This window comes from Schistocerca americana, chromosome 7, assembly GCF_021461395.2.
Source record: "Schistocerca americana isolate TAMUIC-IGC-003095 chromosome 7, iqSchAmer2.1, whole genome shotgun sequence".
Classification (NCBI taxonomy): domain Eukaryota; kingdom Metazoa; phylum Arthropoda; class Insecta; order Orthoptera; family Acrididae; genus Schistocerca; species Schistocerca americana.
In genome coordinates, this window is record NC_060125.1 from 96,508,326 (window position 1) to 96,528,639 (window position 20,314).

General features: G+C 41.3%; 1 protein-coding gene across 1 annotated transcript in view; it reads left to right on the forward strand.

The window, feature by feature from the left end:
- LOC124622739 (dipeptidase 1-like) overlaps nucleotides 1-20,314 on the forward strand; it is a 231,545-nt gene that overhangs the window by 129,540 nt on the left and 81,691 nt on the right. The window contains exon 4 of the mRNA XM_047148529.1: nucleotides 14,563-14,713. Within this exon, the coding sequence (XP_047004485.1) occupies nucleotides 14,563-14,713 (151 nt within the window). The remainder of the gene's footprint in view (nucleotides 1-14,562; nucleotides 14,714-20,314) is intronic.

Genomic DNA, 20,314 nt, shown 5'->3' on the forward strand with positions numbered 1-20,314 from the left:
CTCCATCACAGCCAATCTCTTCGCTATGGAAAGGATTCATTAGAAACGTGTATTGCTGAGCCACCTATGTGACGACAACTACTTTCTGCTCCCTAGAAACACGTGAAGGGTTTATTTCAATAGTGGTACAAGTCCATTTTTGTTCATTCTGAGATACAGAGTCCTAAAATTTAATGAGCGCTGAAAAATCTGCTGTTGAGATACCAGAAATATTCAAGCATATGGCTTCTTGCTAGAGATGAACCTTTCTATCTGTTTGTTAGGACCATTAATTTCAGAAGCATTGTAGACAGAAGAGTGGAGCTAATGGACATGCACCACTATTTAAATAAGCCCTTCACATATGAACCCGATCCATATTCCATAGCAACTCCACTCCTAATTGAAACATCCGACAGATGCCTTTCGACCATCTTACGAGTCGACCTACATACACTGCCTTGCAAAGCTGAAGCACGAGATACGAGTCAATGAAGTATCATTACATATTAACTGCTAGGTGGAGATGAAGCAAAGTACGAGAAAATTTTTTCAGAGGTCTCCCAATCGCGCACAGAAATTTCCGCATCTCACGGGGTGAGGTCAGTACGACTATAGTGCCTATTGGAGATGGACCCGGAACACAATGCAGCTGATAGACTGGGAAAAGACCGCGTGTCTCTATCAGCCAGCAGTCGGGGTGCACTATGGTGCTGTTCTTCACTACAAACATAGAGATGGGGCTCCTTCACGACGCACCAACGTGGTGACCAAACCAAAAGTTCTACTATCACCTCCGTCAACATGTTAGTTATCTAATAAGTGGATCAGAGGATGCTGGGCTGTGATTTTATCCGTGCGTCTGGGTAAGACTACGCATTAACACGGTCCATCAGGTGATAGATAGTGGACGAAACGCGAATGAGGGTAGCCATTTGAAGAGTAGAGGGAAAAAAAGTGCCAAGGCTCGCGCCGTGGGAAAAAAACCTCTGCGACAGTGGGATGGGTAGTAGTGGCTTACTAGCTGCGATAGTTCATGCAAGGTTGGATTTGTTAGTATGGGTATCATGCATCATTACCGTGGCAAGCGATGGCGATGTATCCCAGTTGCTGCAGCCGCTGCATTCCTGGAACATTCAAGATCGTTATACAGTAGTGAGAGATCGGCCATAGATCATCTCACTGTGTGGGGGTGTGTGGAGCTTGTCTGCTTGCAGTGTACGGTACGGCTTCCCTGCGTGGTGCCAGTCATTTGGCAGTGTGTTCCAGCTGGATATACAGTGATGGCGTCTGATTAACAGAGGCTCACCTGTACCGTTGTGTTTACGTGTGCTTGTCCATAGATGTTAGGTCCTTACAAGTATGTCTTTTGGTCTTTTATGTTTCCATCTATGGTTATGGTCGTAGTTCCCCAGATTCAGAATAAACGGGTTCTGCGAATATCTGGAGTTTCTGTATAGTCTTGTGGTGAGTTTGTGGATTACCTCCTTGAGAGTCTCAAGTCGGTATTCCCGGTCAATGTCCGCGATGCGGGAGTATCGTGGAGCTTTGCTTATGATTTTGAGTACTTCGTTTTGTATGAGCTGCAGACGGCGCAGGCGTGTGGGTGCAGCGTATCCCCAGACAGGAGCTGCGTACGCCATCGGGGGTCGAATAAGTGTCATGTACATGGACCTCGACATCCTTCTGTTCAGTGTGCTACGCCTGTTGAGCATAGGGTAGAGCTGTTTGAGCCTCGCGCTTCCTCGGTTGGTCATGTGTTGTATGTGGTCCCCCCCCCCCCCCCCCCCCCCAGAGTAATTTCCGGCCCAGCCAGACACCGAGGTATTTGATTTTCTCACGGAAACGTATTGGGCGTGCATGTAGAGTTATTGGTCTGCAGTATCGGTGTTTGCGCAGTTGCTTCGGTCATATGGCTGAGTGACAACATTCGGATAACTTGACACGAGGAAGAATTATCGGGAAATTGGGACAGTTTAACCGAATTGGAGAGAGTGATTTTGCAGATGAACTTATTCACAGTATTGAAAATGCAAAGAAAGTGCGCTGCTCTGAGGTAGTGGAAATCTTGAATTTGGAACATTAAGGTATGAATGCTTGGTCCTTGCTCCGCAAATTGAATGGCTCATTTAATAAATCTGAACAGAAGCCTGATATTTCAGCCAATCATATTGCTAACCATATGATAGAAACGTCCTGATCGCCCAGGGATAAACAGCGTACCTCCAGGATCAAAAAGGAGCTAAAAGATCTAAAAGCTCAGTCTTCAAGCGATTCAAATTCTGTTTCTCATTCACCATAGATGAATTAGAGGTAGGCTTAGCAGACGTTAAAAGTGGTAATGCTGTGGAGTCTGACAGTACACGTCCAGAATTTGTATCTATTCTTCAACAAAATGGCAAACACTAGTTGGCTCGGTTCTTATCTATTATTTTGAGCACAGGAACACTTCCCAAGCAACTGAAAAATACAAAAATTGTGGCAAACTTAAAACGTAGTAAATCACCGGATTTCTCCCCAGTACTTTCGAGCAATTTCCCTGCTTAGCTGCACGTATAAGCTTTTGGAGAAACTCATTTACGATAGAATTACTAAGTGTATTTTAGAACACATTCCTATAGAACAAGTAGGGTTTAGGCCTCACTGAAACTGCAACGGCCAGTTACAAGCTCTTGCAAGTTTCATGGAGGCTGGTTTCCAGAAGAAATTAAAAACATCTGTGGTGTTTATCTACCTTAGAGCAGCATATGATACTGTCTGGATGGAAGGGATGATTTACAAATTACTGAAGATAATTAAATGCTGAACAACAGCTTGTGTGGAAATGAAAGCTCAATAAGGGCTCAATTCTATCACCTCTACTGTCCAGTCTTTATATTTCCGACCTTGTAAAAACATCTTCAAGGAAATATTGTTATGGAGACGATATCAGTGTGACTTGTCAATCAAAAGAGCTTTTTCAGTCAAAGGGAACACTGACAGAGCATTAGCGCCCCTTAGTTCACATTTCAAAAAATGGAGGCCCGACTCTAGTGCCAGTAAGAGAGAGGTTTGTGCATTCCAACTTAGCGACAAACAAGCTTTACACTTTTCCGCACTCTATCTCATAAAAATCAGGAAAGCACATCAGCGAAGATAAAAAGTCACAACATCATTCAGAGACTGTTGGCACAACCTGGGAGGCTTCAATGGATTTTGCGTATCTCGGCTCTTGAACTGTTTTTTAATGCCGCAGAATATTGTGCTTCAGCGTGGTGTAATATTTGCCATACCATCCTCATCGATGCGCAGCTCATCAGCACAATGTGCATAATCACTGGTACAATCAGACCAACTCCTATTTCCTGGCTTTCCCAGCTAAGCAATATCCACCTACCAGAGTTTCGCGGAACTAAGACCCTTCTTAGAGATTACCACAATTCACAAGGGGATAAAGAGCCACCCATCCATCACGACATGCATGCCTTACGAAGACATAGGCTTCGTTCGAGGTACCCATCACTACTGTAAGCTGAAGAGCTAGCTATAAGTAATGCGGAAGTAAGAGATCTCTGGAGCAAGAACTGTCAGAAATTACCAGGAACGAGAATAGTTCGAGAAATATAACTGTGATGCTGTGAGTATCGGACTTGGCGGGAGACTGTGAGTCTAATCAAGTAGAATCCGCAATGGATACAGTCGGTGTTTCACTCATTCTGTAAATGGAGTATCCTGGAGTCACCGAGTTGTGACTGTGGTGTTGTGAAACGATCTACTAGATATATAAGAGAGAATTTCGTTCTACAATGCTATAAGGCCGGACGGTTTATGACATTGTAACATTTGAAATGGCCTAAGGACGAAATATAGAACATCAGCCTATATCCAGTCAAATGGGGGAAATATCTTTCCCAACATTGTACATGACTGTAGCTCCAGAAAAAGAAAGTCATTAACGCACTTACTTCGACAAAAAATTCAACTGCGTAATATTAAAAAGGAAACACATCATAATGTCTGCAAAATTAGATTTATGTAGTCACAAAGCAGCTTCCGGCTTCTTAGGCCGTCTTCAGTTGGCCAAAAAGGTCTCAAAAACAGATAAAGTGGGGTGCATCTTACTTAGATACTATTTACGCAGGGAATACAAAAATGGTGAAATGCGGAGTGTTGACATAGAAAAATAATAATTTTCTGTCATGCAGAAATAGTTATATTAACTACAAAGGAAAATTTTTTATTTGGAGATACATAAAATAGCTGATCAAAAATAAAACTGACTTTCCAATCTACTTAATTTAACAATTGGAAAAAGCGGAATTAAGTTTGATCGTATAATACTGAGCTGGCAGTCCGTGTCATATTTTTGTTCATTTCCAGTATCTCCAGTAGGGTCATCTTTTTGCTGTTCTTAACGGAATGTAGAACTTCATATGAGTTGTTTTCTGTAAAAAGTGATCGGCAAAGGTTGAATCTTTTGTTCTTAATTTTCAGCTTCTCTTATGTTCAGATAACCTTATTGCAACAGTTCTGCTCAACTGGCCGTTATATACTTCTCCACAGTGCTTGCATACGATGTTTTACACATCACTATGTGGCAACAATTGCAGTCTGCCTTTAATATTGAATAAACATTTTGATATTGTATTGGTATGCAGGTCTCTAATTGCGAGATTACCTGAAATTTTTCAAACAAATGAGATGATGCTCCAGTTTTTCCAACTTCTGACTGGTTCCTGTTTGCCAGATTTGAGAAGTGGTGTAATCTAACGCTTTTTCTCTTTTCGTAGTGTATTACCAATCAGTTCAGAGCTGCAGCCATCGGCAGAAGCGATATATTTGATGGTATGTAATACCGTCTGCAAGGCAGATTCAGATAATGAAACAGGTATGAGGCGCTGCACCACCGAATGTAGAGCTGCATGGTTTTGACTGTGCTGGGAACAACTATGGCTTTTATGTAAATGCTGAATAAGTGTGTTCTTATGCTAATGTGTATTTTAAGACACAAGAAATTTATAGAAGATCCTCCCATCTCCATTGTGAATTCAATTTTATTATATTGTGATAACGTACCGTTCCCCAAACACAGCATTTGATCCACACATCTGAATTAAATTTACAACTCAGTGATTCAAATATAGCACATCATCCACTTACCTAAACTAGTACTTTTGCAGTTCAGTGGCTCTTTCTGTAAGAAATTTGCCGGCCGGTATGGCCGAGCGGTTCTAGGAGCTTCAGTCGGGAAACGCGCGACCGCTACGGTCGCAGGTTCGAATCCTGCCTCGGGCACGGATGTCTGTGATGTCCTTAAGTTAGTTAGCTTTAAGTAGTTCTAAGTTCTAGGGGACTGATGACCTCAGATGTTGTCCCATAGTGCTCAGTACCATATGAACCATTTGTAAGAAATTTGATTTGAAATCGTCGATGACATTTTCAGATAGTATACGACAATGAGATCGACAGGAAGTGAAAAATGCCTAAGCAGGGATGGCTAGAGGACAAATGTAAGGATGTAGAGGCTTCTCTCACTGGGGGTAAGACAGATACTGCCTACAGGAAAATTAAAGAGACCTTCGGAGATAAGAGAACCACATGTATGAACATCAAGAGCTCAGATGGAAACCCAGTTCTAAGCAAAGAAGGGAAAGCAGAAAGGTGGAAGGAGTATGTAGAGGGTCTATACAAGGGCGATGCACTTGAGGACAATATTATGGAAATGGAAGAGGATGTAGGGGAAGATGAAATGGGAGATAAGATACTGCGTGAAGAGTTTGACAGAGCACTGAAGGACCTGAGTCGAAACAAGGCCCCCGGAGTAGACAACATTCCATTGGAACTACTGACGGCCTTGGGAGAGCCAGTCCTGACAAAACTCTACCATCTGGTGAGCAAGATGTATGAAACAGGCGAAATACCCTCAGACTTCAAGAAGAATATAATAATTCCAATCCCAAAGAAAGCAGGTGTTGACAGATGTGAAAATTACCGAACAATCAGTTTAATAAGCCACAGCTGCAGAGTACTAACACGAATTCTTTACAGACGAATGGAAAAACTAGTAGAAGCTGACCTCGGGGAAGATCAGTTTGGATTCCGTAGAAATACTGGAACACGTGACTTACGACTTACCTTAGAAGAAAGATTAAGGAAAGGCAAACCTACGTTTCTAGCATTTGTAGACTTAGAGAAAGCTTTTGACAATGTTGACTGGAATACTCTCTTTCAAATTCTAAAGGTGGCAGGGGTAAAATACAGGGAGCGAAAGGCTATTTACAATTTGTACAGAAACCAGATGGCAGTTATAAGAGTTGAGGGACATGAAAGGGAAGCAGTGGTTGGGAAGGGAGTAAGACAGGGTTGTAGCCTCTCCCCGATGTTATTCAGTCTCTATATTGAGCAAGCAGTAAAGGAAACAAAAGAAAAATTCGGAGTAGGTATTAAAATCCATGGAGAAGAAATAAAAACTTTGAGGTTCGCCGATGACATTGTAATTCTGTCAGAGACATCAAAGGACTTGGAAGAGCAGTTGAACGGAATGGATGGTGTCTTGAAGGGAGGATATAAAATGAACATCAACAAAAGCAAAACGAGGATAATGGAATGTAGGCGAGTTAAGTCGGGTGATGCTGAGGGTATTAGATTAGGAAATGAGACACTTAAAGTGGTAAAGAAGTTTTGCTATTTGGGGAGCAAAATAACTGATGATGGACGAAGTAGAGAGGATATAAAATGTAGACTGGCAATGGCAAGGAAAGCGTTTCTGAAGAAGAGAAATTTGCTAACATCGAGTATAGATTTAAGTGTCAGGAAGTTATTTCTGAAAGTATTTGTATGGAGTGTAGCCATGTATGGAAGTGAAACATGGACGGTAAATGGTTTGGACAAGAAGAGAATAGAAGCTTTTGAAATGTGGTGCTACAGAAGAATGCTGAAGATTAGATGGGTAGATCACATAACTAATGAGGAGGTATTGAATAAAATTGGGGAGAGGAGAAGTTTGTGGCACAACTTGACAAGAAGAAGGGACCGGTTGGTAGGACATGTTCTGAGGCATCGAGGGATCACAAATTTAGCATTGGAGGGCAGCGTGGAGGGTAAAAATCGTAGAGGGAGACCAAGAGATGAATACACTAAGCAGATTCAGAAGGATGTAGGTTGCAGTAGGTACTGGGAGATGAAGAAGCTTGCACAGGATAGAGTAGCATGGAGAGCTACATCAAACCAGTCTCAGGACTGAAGACCACAACAACAACACACGACAACATGGAAAACCCATACATAGGCGATACATGTTTTGATACCGTAAAGGATTATATTTCACACATTTCAGAAGTAACTGTTATGTGATGTAATTGTGCAGAATCCTGTGATAAAAACTATGAAAGTATTGCATCTTTGGTGACAGAAAGACACATAGAAATTCCACTTTTAAGAATTCTGGTTAAATATATTACCTTGTCTAAAAACGTTTCAGAAGACATAGTCTAAGAAACTATGTTCTGTTCTTCAGCGAAATTACAATGTGAGTATGAACTTTCAGGAAACTTTAAGAGTAGCTTCAGACCATGTTGCATAATGCTCTGATACTATGTGCATTATTACAGCTCGCGTATGAGTAATAATTTTCGTTATTGTAATACCCATTACAATTGATGGATTTATTAATTAATTTCTACCATTAGTAACTGGAGCACTAGTATAACATTTTAACGAATAAATTATATAAAATTTTGGTTTTGACGGCCATGAGTAACATATACTGTAATATCATCTATAGTAGAATAACTGAACTTGTACTGGGCGAACCGTTTATCCACTGCCAGCAGGTGTCATTGCTTATGGAGGAGCATAACCTTGCAGAATAATTGGTTAGACTCGTTGCTGAATTTGTCTTTGTGGCTGCACTTCCCTGATAATACCTGCTCACTGTACAAAGACATGTAATACAGATATGTGAGTGCTTTTGTCAAGAAAATGTTTCTATAGAGCTGCAGAAACTTGCGGCTGACGACATAGCCAAAAGGTTCCTTAAATCTTTGCTCAAACATTGCAGCACTTCCATCTCGAAAAAGTTGCGATACACTTCAGCTGTCCTCCACTGTTGAAAAAGACCTACTTTAAATGTACAAATTTGCAGGATATTGCCAACTGAAGGAAGGAATGGGCAGGTATTAACGAATCCAATCACTAGAAATAATTTGTTAGAAATGGCTTATCCTTGGAGAATTAAACTTAAATCGGCCAGCTAAAGGTAATAATTGTAAATTGGCAGATCAGCTAGTCACCTCAATAAACTGTCCCCCACCATTAATTTCGTCCCAGTAAGTGCAGCATTGATGGCACATTTATTTAACCCGACAGGTATGTTGCAAAAATGGCCAGGAAAGACACTTTGAAAACCTTGGTGCTAAATAAAAGGCGCCAAATTTGGCCGCTAGCCGGAGAGATATCGATCATGGCGTCGACTTATATTTTATTCAGTGTTAAATACTTTAAATGAACTAGCGGGCTGGATATGAGATGTCTGTTATCCATTATAGTCAATTCATTTATGGAAGAATTTGAAGACACGGCGCTGGGACAGCTTCTTTAAAAACTGTCTGTTCTTGGCGGTACATCGACTATATGTTTATTGCGTGGCAACATGGGCTAAATGCTTTAACGCTTCCTTGGATCATTTTCATTTCCTTTCCTCCAGCACCTAGTTCGACGAATGGAGGTCGAAACGGATGGCAAGCTTTCTTTTCTGGAAATTTTGTGCCGCATAATTAGTGCCAAAAGTTCATTTTTACTTGTCTATACATATTTTAATTTTAGTAGAAGCTTCACTGTTATAGTCTTTAAGGAGAAGTGAACACGAAACGAAACTCTTCATTCGCAACAATGAAATGTCACATGGAACTATTGATTGATAATACTCTTCGCACACTATCATAGTTCCACATTTATTCAGAGTGGAGTTTGTATGAGTAAAAAGTTTGTCCAAATAAACCAGTGGCCGATTTAATTCCGGTCTCTTATCGCTGTCTTTTTTCTCGTTTTTTTTTCGGAAACCTAATGTATTGTGCTCTTATCGTAAGTATGTTCAAATCAAATCTCGTAGAGGGAACACTTTATGTAAGAGCTTATTTGTTATTCTGGAATCCCCACTCTATGCGACAAAAGTTGTCAAGCTTTGAAAGATGACTTAACATATCCTTTCATAGTTCACAATGTTGCCGAAACTCCTGTTTGATAATATATTTATCAATAGCACTAACGAAATGTACAGTGTGTGGAGTTTACTTATTCTTCTTCAGGGCAAATAGCTGGCTCCTCTTGCACACAGCATTGTGCCATTCCTTCTGAAATTTGTACGCCATTGACTTACCTAACATTGGTTCATCAACATCTGCTTGTACTATCCGTCACATTCTTTGTCTGCACTACCACAACTCGCTTTGTCAGCAAAAGCTAATGATCTTAACAGCAAGCTGTCATTGCTTCCTACAAATGGATTTTACTTTATCACTTCCCGTGATCTGTTTTCATGCTCACGCCGTGAGGCAAAAATGTGTGAATTACAATGTGAGTGTACCTAGTTACGTGACCAAGGTACTTCTTGCTACTGCTGAATAACTGCTGCACGGTATACCTCCTCTCCCTGCGCATCACTGGGGTGCAGATCGCTCGACGCTGCTGCAGCTCTACAGAGCCCTTGTTCAATCCCTCCTTGACTATGGGAGTCTGGTTTATGGTTCGGCGGCGACCTCAGCGTTAGGTTTACATGACCCAGTGCACCACTGTGGTGTTCGCCTAGCGACAGGAGCTTTTAGGACGAGTCCAGTGACCAGCGTCCTTCTGGAGGCCGGAGTCCGTCCATTGCAGGTTAGGCGTGCATAACTATTGGCCAGTTACGTGGCACACTTTCGTAGTTCTCTGGCGTATCCGAATCACCGTCTCCTTTTCCCACCCACGGTGGTTCATCTCCCGCATCGGTGGCCTAGGTCAGGGCTTCCATTTGCAGTTCATGCCCGATCCTTCTTTCTGGAGTCCTTGCCTTTACCACCTATACTTGAGGTCCATTCACGTATACTTCCGTGGTGTACACCTAGGCTGCGGCTTCGCTTGGACCTTTCACATGACCCTAAGGACTCAGTTAACCCCGCGGCTCTCCGCTGCCACTTCCTCTCGATTCTTGAGAAGTACCGAGGCCACGAAGTGGTTTAAACTGACGGCTCGTTGTCTGATGCTCACGTCGGCCTCGCGTATGCCCATGGAGGATATATTGAACAGCATTCCTTGCCCGATGGCTGCAGTGTTTTCACGACTGACCTGGTGGTTACATCTCGTGCTCTTGAGTACATCCGTTCAGGCCCTGGAGAGTCGTTTCTCCTGTGTACTGACTCCTTGAGCAGCCTACAACCTCTCAACCAATGCTACCCTCGTCATCCTTTGGTAGCGACCATCCAGGAGTCCATCTATGCCCTGGAACGGTCCGGTCGTTCAGTGGTGTTTGTCTGGACCCCAGGTCACATCGAAATCCCAGGCAACGAACTTGCCGACAGGCTGGCAAAACAGGCTACGCGGAAACCGACAATGGAGATCGGCTTCTCTCCATCTGTCCTGCGTTCAGTACCACGCTGCAAGGTTTTGCAGCTTTGGGAGACGAAATGGCATAACATCAGCATGCACAACGAACTGCTTGCCATTAAGGAGACAATGAATGAGAGGCAGTCGTCCATGAGGGCCTCTCGCAGAGACTCTAAAAAATGTTCAAATATGTGTGAAATCTTATGGGACTAAACTGCAGAGGTCATCAGCCCCTATACGTACACACTACTTAACTTAAATTATCTTAAGGACAAACACACACATCCATGCCCGAAGGAGGACCCGAACCTCCGCTGGGACCAGCCACACAGTCCATCACTGCAGCCCCTTAGACAGAGACTCCGCCAGCTTCACATTGACCACGCTTCTACATCCATACTCCGCAATCCACCTGACGGTTTGTGGCGGAGGGTACCTTGAGTACCTCTATCGGTTCTCCCTTCTATTCCAGTCTCGTAATGTTCGTGGAAAGAAAGATTGTCGGTATGCCTCTGTGTGGGCACTAATCTCTCCGATTTTATACTCAAGGTCTCTTCGCGAGATATATGTAGGAGGGAACAATATACTGCTTGACTCCTCGGTGAAGGTATGTTCTCGAAACTTCAACAAAAGCAAGTACCGAGCTACAGAGCATCTCTCTTGTAGAGTCTTCCACTGGAGTTTATCTATCATCTCCGTAACGCTTTCGCGATTACTACATGATCCTGGAACGAAGCGCGTTGCTTTCTGTTGTATCTTCTCTATCTCTTCGATCAATCCTATCTGGTACGGATCCCACACTGGTGAGCAGTATTCAAGCAGTGGGCGAGCAAGTCTACTGTAACCTACATCCTTTGTTTTCGGACTGCATATGCTTAGGATTCTTCCAATGAAACTCAGTCTGGCATCTGCATTACCGACGATTAATTTTTTATTGTCATGCCATTGTAAATCACTCCTAATGCCTACTCCCAAATATTTTATGGAATTAACTGCTTCCAGTTGCTGACCTACTATATTGTAGCTAAATGATAAAGGATCTTTCCTTCTGTGTATTCGCAGCACATTACATTGTATACATTAAGATTCAATTGCCATTCCCTACACTATGCGTCAATTCGTTGCAGATCCTCCTGCTTTTCAGTACAATTTTCCATTGTTACAACCTCTCGATATACTACAGAATCATCTGCAAAAATCCTCAGGTAATTCCCGATGTTATCCACAAGGTCATTTATACTATACTACTGGCCATTAAAATTGCTACACCACGAAGATGACGCCCTGCAGACTCGAAATTTAACCGACAGGAACAAGATGCGGTGATATGCAACTGATTAGCATCAGAGCATTCACACAAAGTTGGCGCAGGCAGCGACACCTACAGCGTGCTGACACGAGTAAAGTTTCCAATCGATTTCTCATACACAAACAGCAGTTCACCGGCGTTGCCTGATGAAACGTTGTGATGCCTCGTGTGAGGAGGAGAAGTGCGTACCTTCACGTTTCAGACTTTGATAAAGGTCGGAATGTAGCCTATCGCGATTGCGGTTTATCGTATCCCGACATTGCTGATCGCGCTGGTCGAGATCCAATGGCTGTTAGCAGAATATGGAATCGGTGGGCTCAGGAGAGTAATACGGAACGCCGTGCTGGATCCCAACGGCCTCGTATTACTAGCAGTCGAGATGACAGTCATCTTATCCGCATGGCTGTAACGGATCGTGCATCCACGTCTCGATCCCTGTGTCAACAGATGGGGACGTTTGCAAGACAACTACCATCTTCACGAACAGTTCGACGACTTTTCCAGCGGCATGGACTATCAGCTCGGAGATTATGGCTGCGGTTACTTTTGACGCTGCATCACAGACAGGAGCGATGGTGTACTCAACGACGAACCTGGGTGCACGAATGGCAAAACGTAATTTTTTCGAATGAATCCAGGTTCTTTTTACAGTATCATGATGTTCGCATCCGTGTTTGGCGACATCGCGGTGAACGCACATTGGAAGCGCCATACTGGCGTATCACCCGGCGTGATGGTATGGGGTGCCATTGGTTACACGCTTCGGTCACCTCTTATTCGCATTGACGGCACTTTGAACAGTGGACGTTACATTTCAGATGTATTATGATCCGTGGCTCTACCATTCGTTCCATCCCTGCGAAACCCTACATTTCAGCAGGATAATGCACGATCGCATGTTGCAGGTCCTGTACGGGCCTTTCTGGATACAGAAAATGTTCGACTGCTGCCCTGGGCAGCACATTCTCCAGATCTCTCACCAACTGAAAACGTCTGGCCAATGGTGGCCGAGCAACTGGCTCGTCACAATACGCCAGTCACTACTCTTGATGAAGTGTGGTATCGTGTTGAAGCTGCATGGGCAGCTGTACCTGTACACGCCATCCAAGCTGTGTTTGATTCAATGCCCAGGTGTATCAAGGCCGTTATTACGGCCAGAGGTGGTTGTTCTGGGTACTGATTTTTCAGGATCTATGCACCCAAATTTCATGAACATGTAATCACATGGCCGGCCGGAGTGGCCGTGCGGTTCTAGGCACTACAGTCTGGAGCCGAGCGACCGCTACGGTCCCAGGTTCGAATCCTGCCTCGGGCATGGATGTGTGTGATGTCTTTAGGTTAGTTAGGTTTAATTAGTTCTAAGTTCTAGGCGACTGATGACCTCAGAAGTTAAGTCGCATAGTGCTCAGAGCCATTTGAACCGTTTTTCGAACCATTTTTATTATTATTTTGTGGGAAGTTAGTAGTGGATAGACACTAAGCAGAAGCGCACATTATTTTGGTGTCATCGGCAGACACCACACTTGCTAGGTGGTGGCCTTTAAATCGGCCACGGTCCGTTGGTATACGTCGGACCCGCGTGTCGCCACTATCAGTGATTGGAGACCGAGCACCACCACACGGCAGGTCTAGTCTAGAGAGACTCCCTAGAACTCGCCCCAGTTGTACAGCCGACTTTGCTAGCGATGGTTCACTGACTACATACGCTCTCATTTGCAGGGACGACAGTTGATCATAGCTTTCAGCTACATCATTTGCTACGACCTACCAAGTCACCATATTCAGTTACTATGAATGTATTCTGAACAGATAATATTGTGAATCATGTACCGTCAAGAGCGACATTCATCATTAATGGATTAAATTTAAGTATCAAACTAATTATGTCCGCTTTCTGAATTCTCATTCCTTGTCATGTTCCAGACCTCATGTCAGTATAGTTCTTCCCTCTTCACGCCAGCCTGCGTGAGCTGAAACTCATGCATTTCGGCCTCCTCTAGTAACACGGTGTTGGCTCTTCTGCCAACACAACAATTATTTCCTAAAAAAAATTTTTTTTTGTAGATATAGAAATGTATTTGTAAATAGCGTTTCATCAAGGGTGGTGGAGGGATGACAAAATAAAAACACAACATGGCAGTGGCTTTGCGATAGTAGTCAGCCCGCCTCCTCGTGGCTAGGGATGGGCAACGCTCCTGGTTACCCAGAGCGGCTAAGTGGCTGAATGTTGTAAATAGTAAAGCAGAAATCAGTAAAGTAGAAATCACTGTTTGTAAAAAGAAGCAATTGTTTAGAAGTAGTACCCATTTTTGTCACCTAGGCAGTGGGTTTTGTATGTTACAATAAAGCTGTAAAAAAAAAAAAGACTGTCCTTCTGTCGTTCTTCTAGTTCTTCCTTTCTCCTGTTAGTGTGCTGTACATCTCCTTTCTTTTCTTGTTTCCGTCATGTAATTATTTTACCGGGAACAAGGGACCGATGACCTCGCAGTTTGGCCCTCCCCACCCCCCACCCCCTCCCTTCCTCTGTTAAACCAACCAACCAACCCTATGGCCCAGATGTAAAAAACGAAAGTGCTGTCACTCTGGCCAGATCTGGAATATGTTTCTCTGGTTAGTAACAAACTGTGAAATTACAGCCTGTGCTTGCTCATCTGTGTGAGAAACTGGTCATGCAGACTGAGTGACGCTGAGCACGGTGTGCGTGTGTCCTGTTGCAGGCATAGAGGAGGCGCACTCGGCGGGCGTGCTGGCGTGCCTGGTGGGGGTGGAGGGGGGCCACGCCCTGGGCAGCAGCCTGGCCGTGCTGCGCGGCCTGCACGCGCTCGGCGCGCGCTACCTCACGCTCACGCACGCCTGCAACACGCCTTGGTGAGCGCCGCACCGCGCCACCCCATCACGGCGAAAGCTCGACGATGAAATTATTAGCTCTCACCATTCTCTTAGTGTTTGTTTCCAGCCTAAGGCCGGTATTACACTACCGAATTTCTTTGTCAAATATCTATGTCAAAAATCTTTGTCAAAGAAGTTTGATGGTTTAATATGGAACTTTGTCCGGTGTCGTCCAATATTTGATCAAATCTAGGGCCTCGCTGTAGATTTGATCAAAGAAGTCACTTGTCTTCTGTTCACCGCAATGTGACATGTTACCACATGGAGCGCTGGCATCGCTGCAGCGTTCTGTCGTCTGTAGTGTTTTTATAAACAGTGCCGATAAATACAATTGGTGTGTGCCGACAACTACAAAATTAATAGAGATGTATGAAGCTGATGAGGCGCTTTACAACACGAGGCACCCTGAATACAAAAATAGATTGAGAAGATTGGAGACCTGACCTGACCTAACCTAACTTAACCTAATCTAACTTAACATAACCTAACCCTCTCCTGTAGCAAGGAGTGTTTACAGTAAGCCTGTCTTCTGCATATGTAGCAGTCCTGCTTTGTGATATGAGGATACACTTCTCTGGGCACATACAGAAATGTATGCTCATCCATTTTTAAGTGATTGATGTACGACTTGACGTCCTCCACTATAAGCTCAAGTAACAAGTTTTGCTGAATGCTTTTATCGTGTCGTTGTAAAACCCACGGCTTCACCCAGATACGTTTTCTTTTTTTGCCCCGCTTCTCTTCCACATGTGCATGCAGTGCAATTGTGGTACATGCAACTGCTGTGGTTAATAACGAGTTGTTGTTGTCAGCCATCTTGAACTTCGGCGAAAAATATGATGACAGTGTAATACCCCTTCTAGCGCTACTTCAAAGATCTTTGTCAAATATATTTGACGGAATATTTGATCATAAGGTCACAGAAATGGTATCATTAGAAATTTTGACCACTTGTAAAGTCATCGTAAGATCGTCTTTTCTATACAAAGATGGGAATAGTAAAACTTTCCGTTTAGAGTAGACTATGCATCTGATGTTTTATCTCCAAAAGTCAATGTGGGCCCTAACACTACTGTCAGATAGATCTGAAATATTTTCCCATCCCTTCACAAGTCTTTCATCTTCAGGGAAATGCTGAGCCATATCCCAAGGAGCTAGAGGTCGACAAAAATCTGTTTCCAACGAGTAAAACTTATGTAATGCAGCAAGCTTTCAAATGTGATATATAACACGTTTCGTAAACACAGTCGCAGGTCAACATTAACCTGTACCGTCGAGAGCTTGTTGTCTACAAAAGTAAATAATAAGCTCAAACCAACTTCTGTACATGATGAACTCAAAGTCGATAGACGAAGTTTCAAGAGATTTGTAACCTCCCCACCGTAATTTTAAAAGAAAGAAAATGGACAATACTTAATAGAAATGGGGAGCCAAGTGTAACCTCCCCACAAAATTTTTAAAGAAAGGACGATGCTAATTAGAAATGCTGATGGACATTGCTCTAAGCGTAACCTGCCCACAATCAAATGTACTGACAATGGCAACAAAAATGTGAAATCCGCAATCTGACTCAAATATAAATCCTTCAAAAAATTAAAGTCCATTCAGTGACAAGAAAATTCAATTAAACCGAAATATCGGTCTTTGGCCCTGTGTAAAACAAACAGAATTAAAGTCTTACCTCAGAATAAATGGATGTCACATATCTGCTCTTGTTGTTGCGCACCGCTTGGAGGAACTGCATTGCAAATAATAATATTCTCTTTTTTTGTGATTTTAGTGGAATTTTTCTTCAAAAGAAGTGGAATGAAATGGGAAGTGCAACGAAATCTTGAGTTCAATAAAAAATTAAATTTTTGAGAAAATGCTTTTGAAATAAAAAATTATTATTGGGAGACTTGTTGGAGAATAATTACAATAAATAAAATTTTTCATTATCTAATGATTATATTAATTAACAGTATACCTTATTCCTCATCTTGACCAGTGTTGCCGACCGCCTACATCACACAACCGCACTGGGCTGCTACTACTGACCGACCGCTCTGCATGACGACTACAGACTGAGTACTGCTCTCAACTAGACAGAGCTACAGACTCGCAACGACTGACTGACAGACTCGCAACGACTGAACTGACAGACTGAGCAACGACTACTGACTGACTGAGAACCGCTCGCAACACTCGCGCGGTCAAGCGCATACTCTCTGGTCACAGATGCTACAATGCCTCGCCATCGCTGCTATGTTACATACGTGTTTCATAACCCTCCACTGGGGGGGCAAAAATTTGGCAGCGATGGTGAGTCATTTGTACTTGCCAAGCGCGGCAAAATTTTTCTTTAATTAACAAAATTCTACAACTTACAGAGTATTTAAATGTTGTGCACACGCACTAAGTACAAAATATATCAGACAAAGACAAAATGTGAGTACAAAACATAGTAGCAAATCAGAAAAGTATATACAAATTATTTGACAGATAAAGTGCACAGGCACTGAAAAAATTCTTTAGCATATTCAGAACAAATAAACAGACTGGCAAGAATAATTAGATGTAGTACATAAAGTATATGTTGTGCACACGCACTAAGTACAAAATATATCAGACAAAGACAAAATGTGAGTACAAAACATAGTAGCAAATCAGAAAAGTATATACAAATTATTTGACAGATAAAGTGCACAGGCACTGAAAAAATTCTTTAGCATATTCAGAACAAATAAACAGACTAGCAAAAAATATTATGTTGACAAGTGACATAAGTGTACTCGCATTGGAGTTCAGCGAATCGGAAAATGTATAACCTATGAACATAAATGATGTTACCAAAAAAAATTTTTTCTTTATGTGACAAGAATCAGGATAGGAAAGGGAAGGATTGCATCATGGTTGTAGCACTTTAGATTGCACACAGCTGCTCTGAAAGTCCATATCTTTCCACAGAAGTACAACACCAAGTGACAACTTGAAGATCTTTTCCCATCAGAATTTATCAGTGTAGCAAAGACACTGAACCGTCGTAGTAATGTTCCATGTTTTCATTTTGGCAGTACATTAGGTACACCAAACAGTGGGACCATAATAATGTCTTCATCGCTCATGGTGGTGGACAGCATGTCGTGTCAACACCACACTCTTACAAGGCACACCAACGTAGAATTAGTGCAAAACCAAATATAGTGCTCCATGGTCACTGGGACAAACAGGACAAATGGACATTGCAGTAATTCAGGGTAGTCAGCTTATGAGGTGAAGGACATCAAGTCACATAATATTGTCAATTACAGTAGTAGTGTGCGGCATTCATAGCCCAGTTATTGAACATTTCTGTACCATGTATGTAGTATTACAGAAAAATGTTCATTAATTGTTTTACATAGAATCAGTAATCTTCTTTTCCTAGTTACAAAGCATTATTAAATAATCGCATTCTTTTCCAGTTACAGAGTATAATTAAGAATCATTAGCCTTTTCCTAATTACAGTTAATTAATCATTTGTCATTAATTAATCATTTGTCTAATTACAGTTAATTAATCATTTGTATAATTACAGTTAATTAATCATTTGTCGTTAATTAATCATTTGTCTAATTACAGTTAATTAATCATTTGTCGTTAATTAATCATTTGTCTAATTACAGTTAATTAATTAATCATTTGTCATTTCAATATAGTAAGAATTATTAGCCTTAATTAATTACAAAGCATTATTAAACAGTACCATAGTTAATTAATTATGTGTCATTCCAATCTATTAAGAATCATTAGTCTTTTCCTAATTACAAAGCATTATGAAACAGTCACATTCATTTCCAACAACAAAGTATCAACATTGGAAACAAGAGCTAATCAATGGCATAATTAATAACAATTCGTGGAGTGACATTAATTATTGGCACTCAGTGGCCAGCAAGTATTGAATAGAATCATCATTCAGTATTATTCAGATTATTACGAAGTCATTATTAAAAATCAGTTAATTACAGTCATAGCATTAATAATCATGGGCATTACAAGTACTCATTACAATAAACAGTGTTCCTCATTCAGTAGTATTCAGATCATTACAAAGTCATTATTAAAATCAGTTAATTACAGTCAAATCATTAGTAATCACAAGCATTATAAGTAGTATCATTATAATAAACAGTGGCAGTTATTAGCTAGTGACAAAGCATTATTTTGAATATAGTCTCATTAAGAGGTCATTACTCAAGTGACATGCTATTCAGAGTTGATCAGTATTATTCAGAATTATCATAAACTAGTGACATTATGTGGGACTGGTAATACATGTTTTTTGTTAGCAATGCATTGCGTTGGGATCGATAATTAATTGCTGAGGCATAATACTTTTTGCTTTTGACCTATTGCTGCAAATGAGGATAGGTAACGTCATTCGTCATGAGTCAGCTGTAGCAAGATTATGTAACAAGGCAGTACATGTGATCACATTTATAAATGATAAACACAAATGGGTAAAAAATATAAAATGCAAGTACTAGAACAGGTACAATAAGTAACAGGTTTAGTAAGTGTCATGAAAAACTTCTCCTGGAAAAAAAATACAAAAACGGATTATTGACCTGAAAGAAGAAACGCACACTATGCTGAAAAGTAGTGAACTTCGAATTAACAGGCAGTGAAGTGTGTATAAAAATGTGTTTCATAGCTGTCCTTTCCAAAACTTTCAGTCATCCTACTATGCAATGTAACACCTGCTGTCAAAGCAAACTGCAACAAATACTTAAATAACTACGTAGCATAAATACATTACTTCAACATTATCCTCATCTGTAAAAAAAAAACTTCATTATCCATATCATCATAACTTCATTATCATCATCACCTGTAAACAAAAACTTCATTATTCATAACAGCATATCCTTCATCATTATTCATCAGTATTCATTATCATCTGCAAAAAATCACTTCATTACTCATTATTCATCTGTTCCTTATCTCTAGCATATTTCATCACTAAAACTAAGATGTGTAGTTCAGTCTGACAGCCTGCATCAATCACCTTGTATTCTGAAAGAAAAATTAGTTAAGACTGCTATTCTGTGATGAGTATAGTATATTCTTGTTAATGTTTGTTAATCCTGATCCATTTACTCTTCCTCATAAAGTTATTGCATCTCCTTTCGTTTATTCCGTAGGTGAAATTCCCATTTATGTTAAATTTATTTCTTAGAATCATCATTCCTTTCTGAAATTGATGAACAAAGATTAATGTCCTGCATTTAAATCATATACCCACTAAATAATGACTGGTTTATGGTAACATAATTAACCCTACAGCATAACATGACAGAAAACGTAATATGTCAAAAACATTGACAGTGTTCAAAAACAAAGATATACACAGAATAATACAATGCAGCAGCAAAAAAAATGTGAAACAGTCACGATGTTGAGATGTCATAAGGCAAAAAAAATGTCAAAGTCGACTGGTGTGTGTTATATCTTAACTATTTCATAGTCCATACAAACAAAACTGGAGTACAGTCACATACACAAAAAAATGGAAAATGTGCACGGTCTGATGTGTAACGACAAGAAAAGCGACCTGC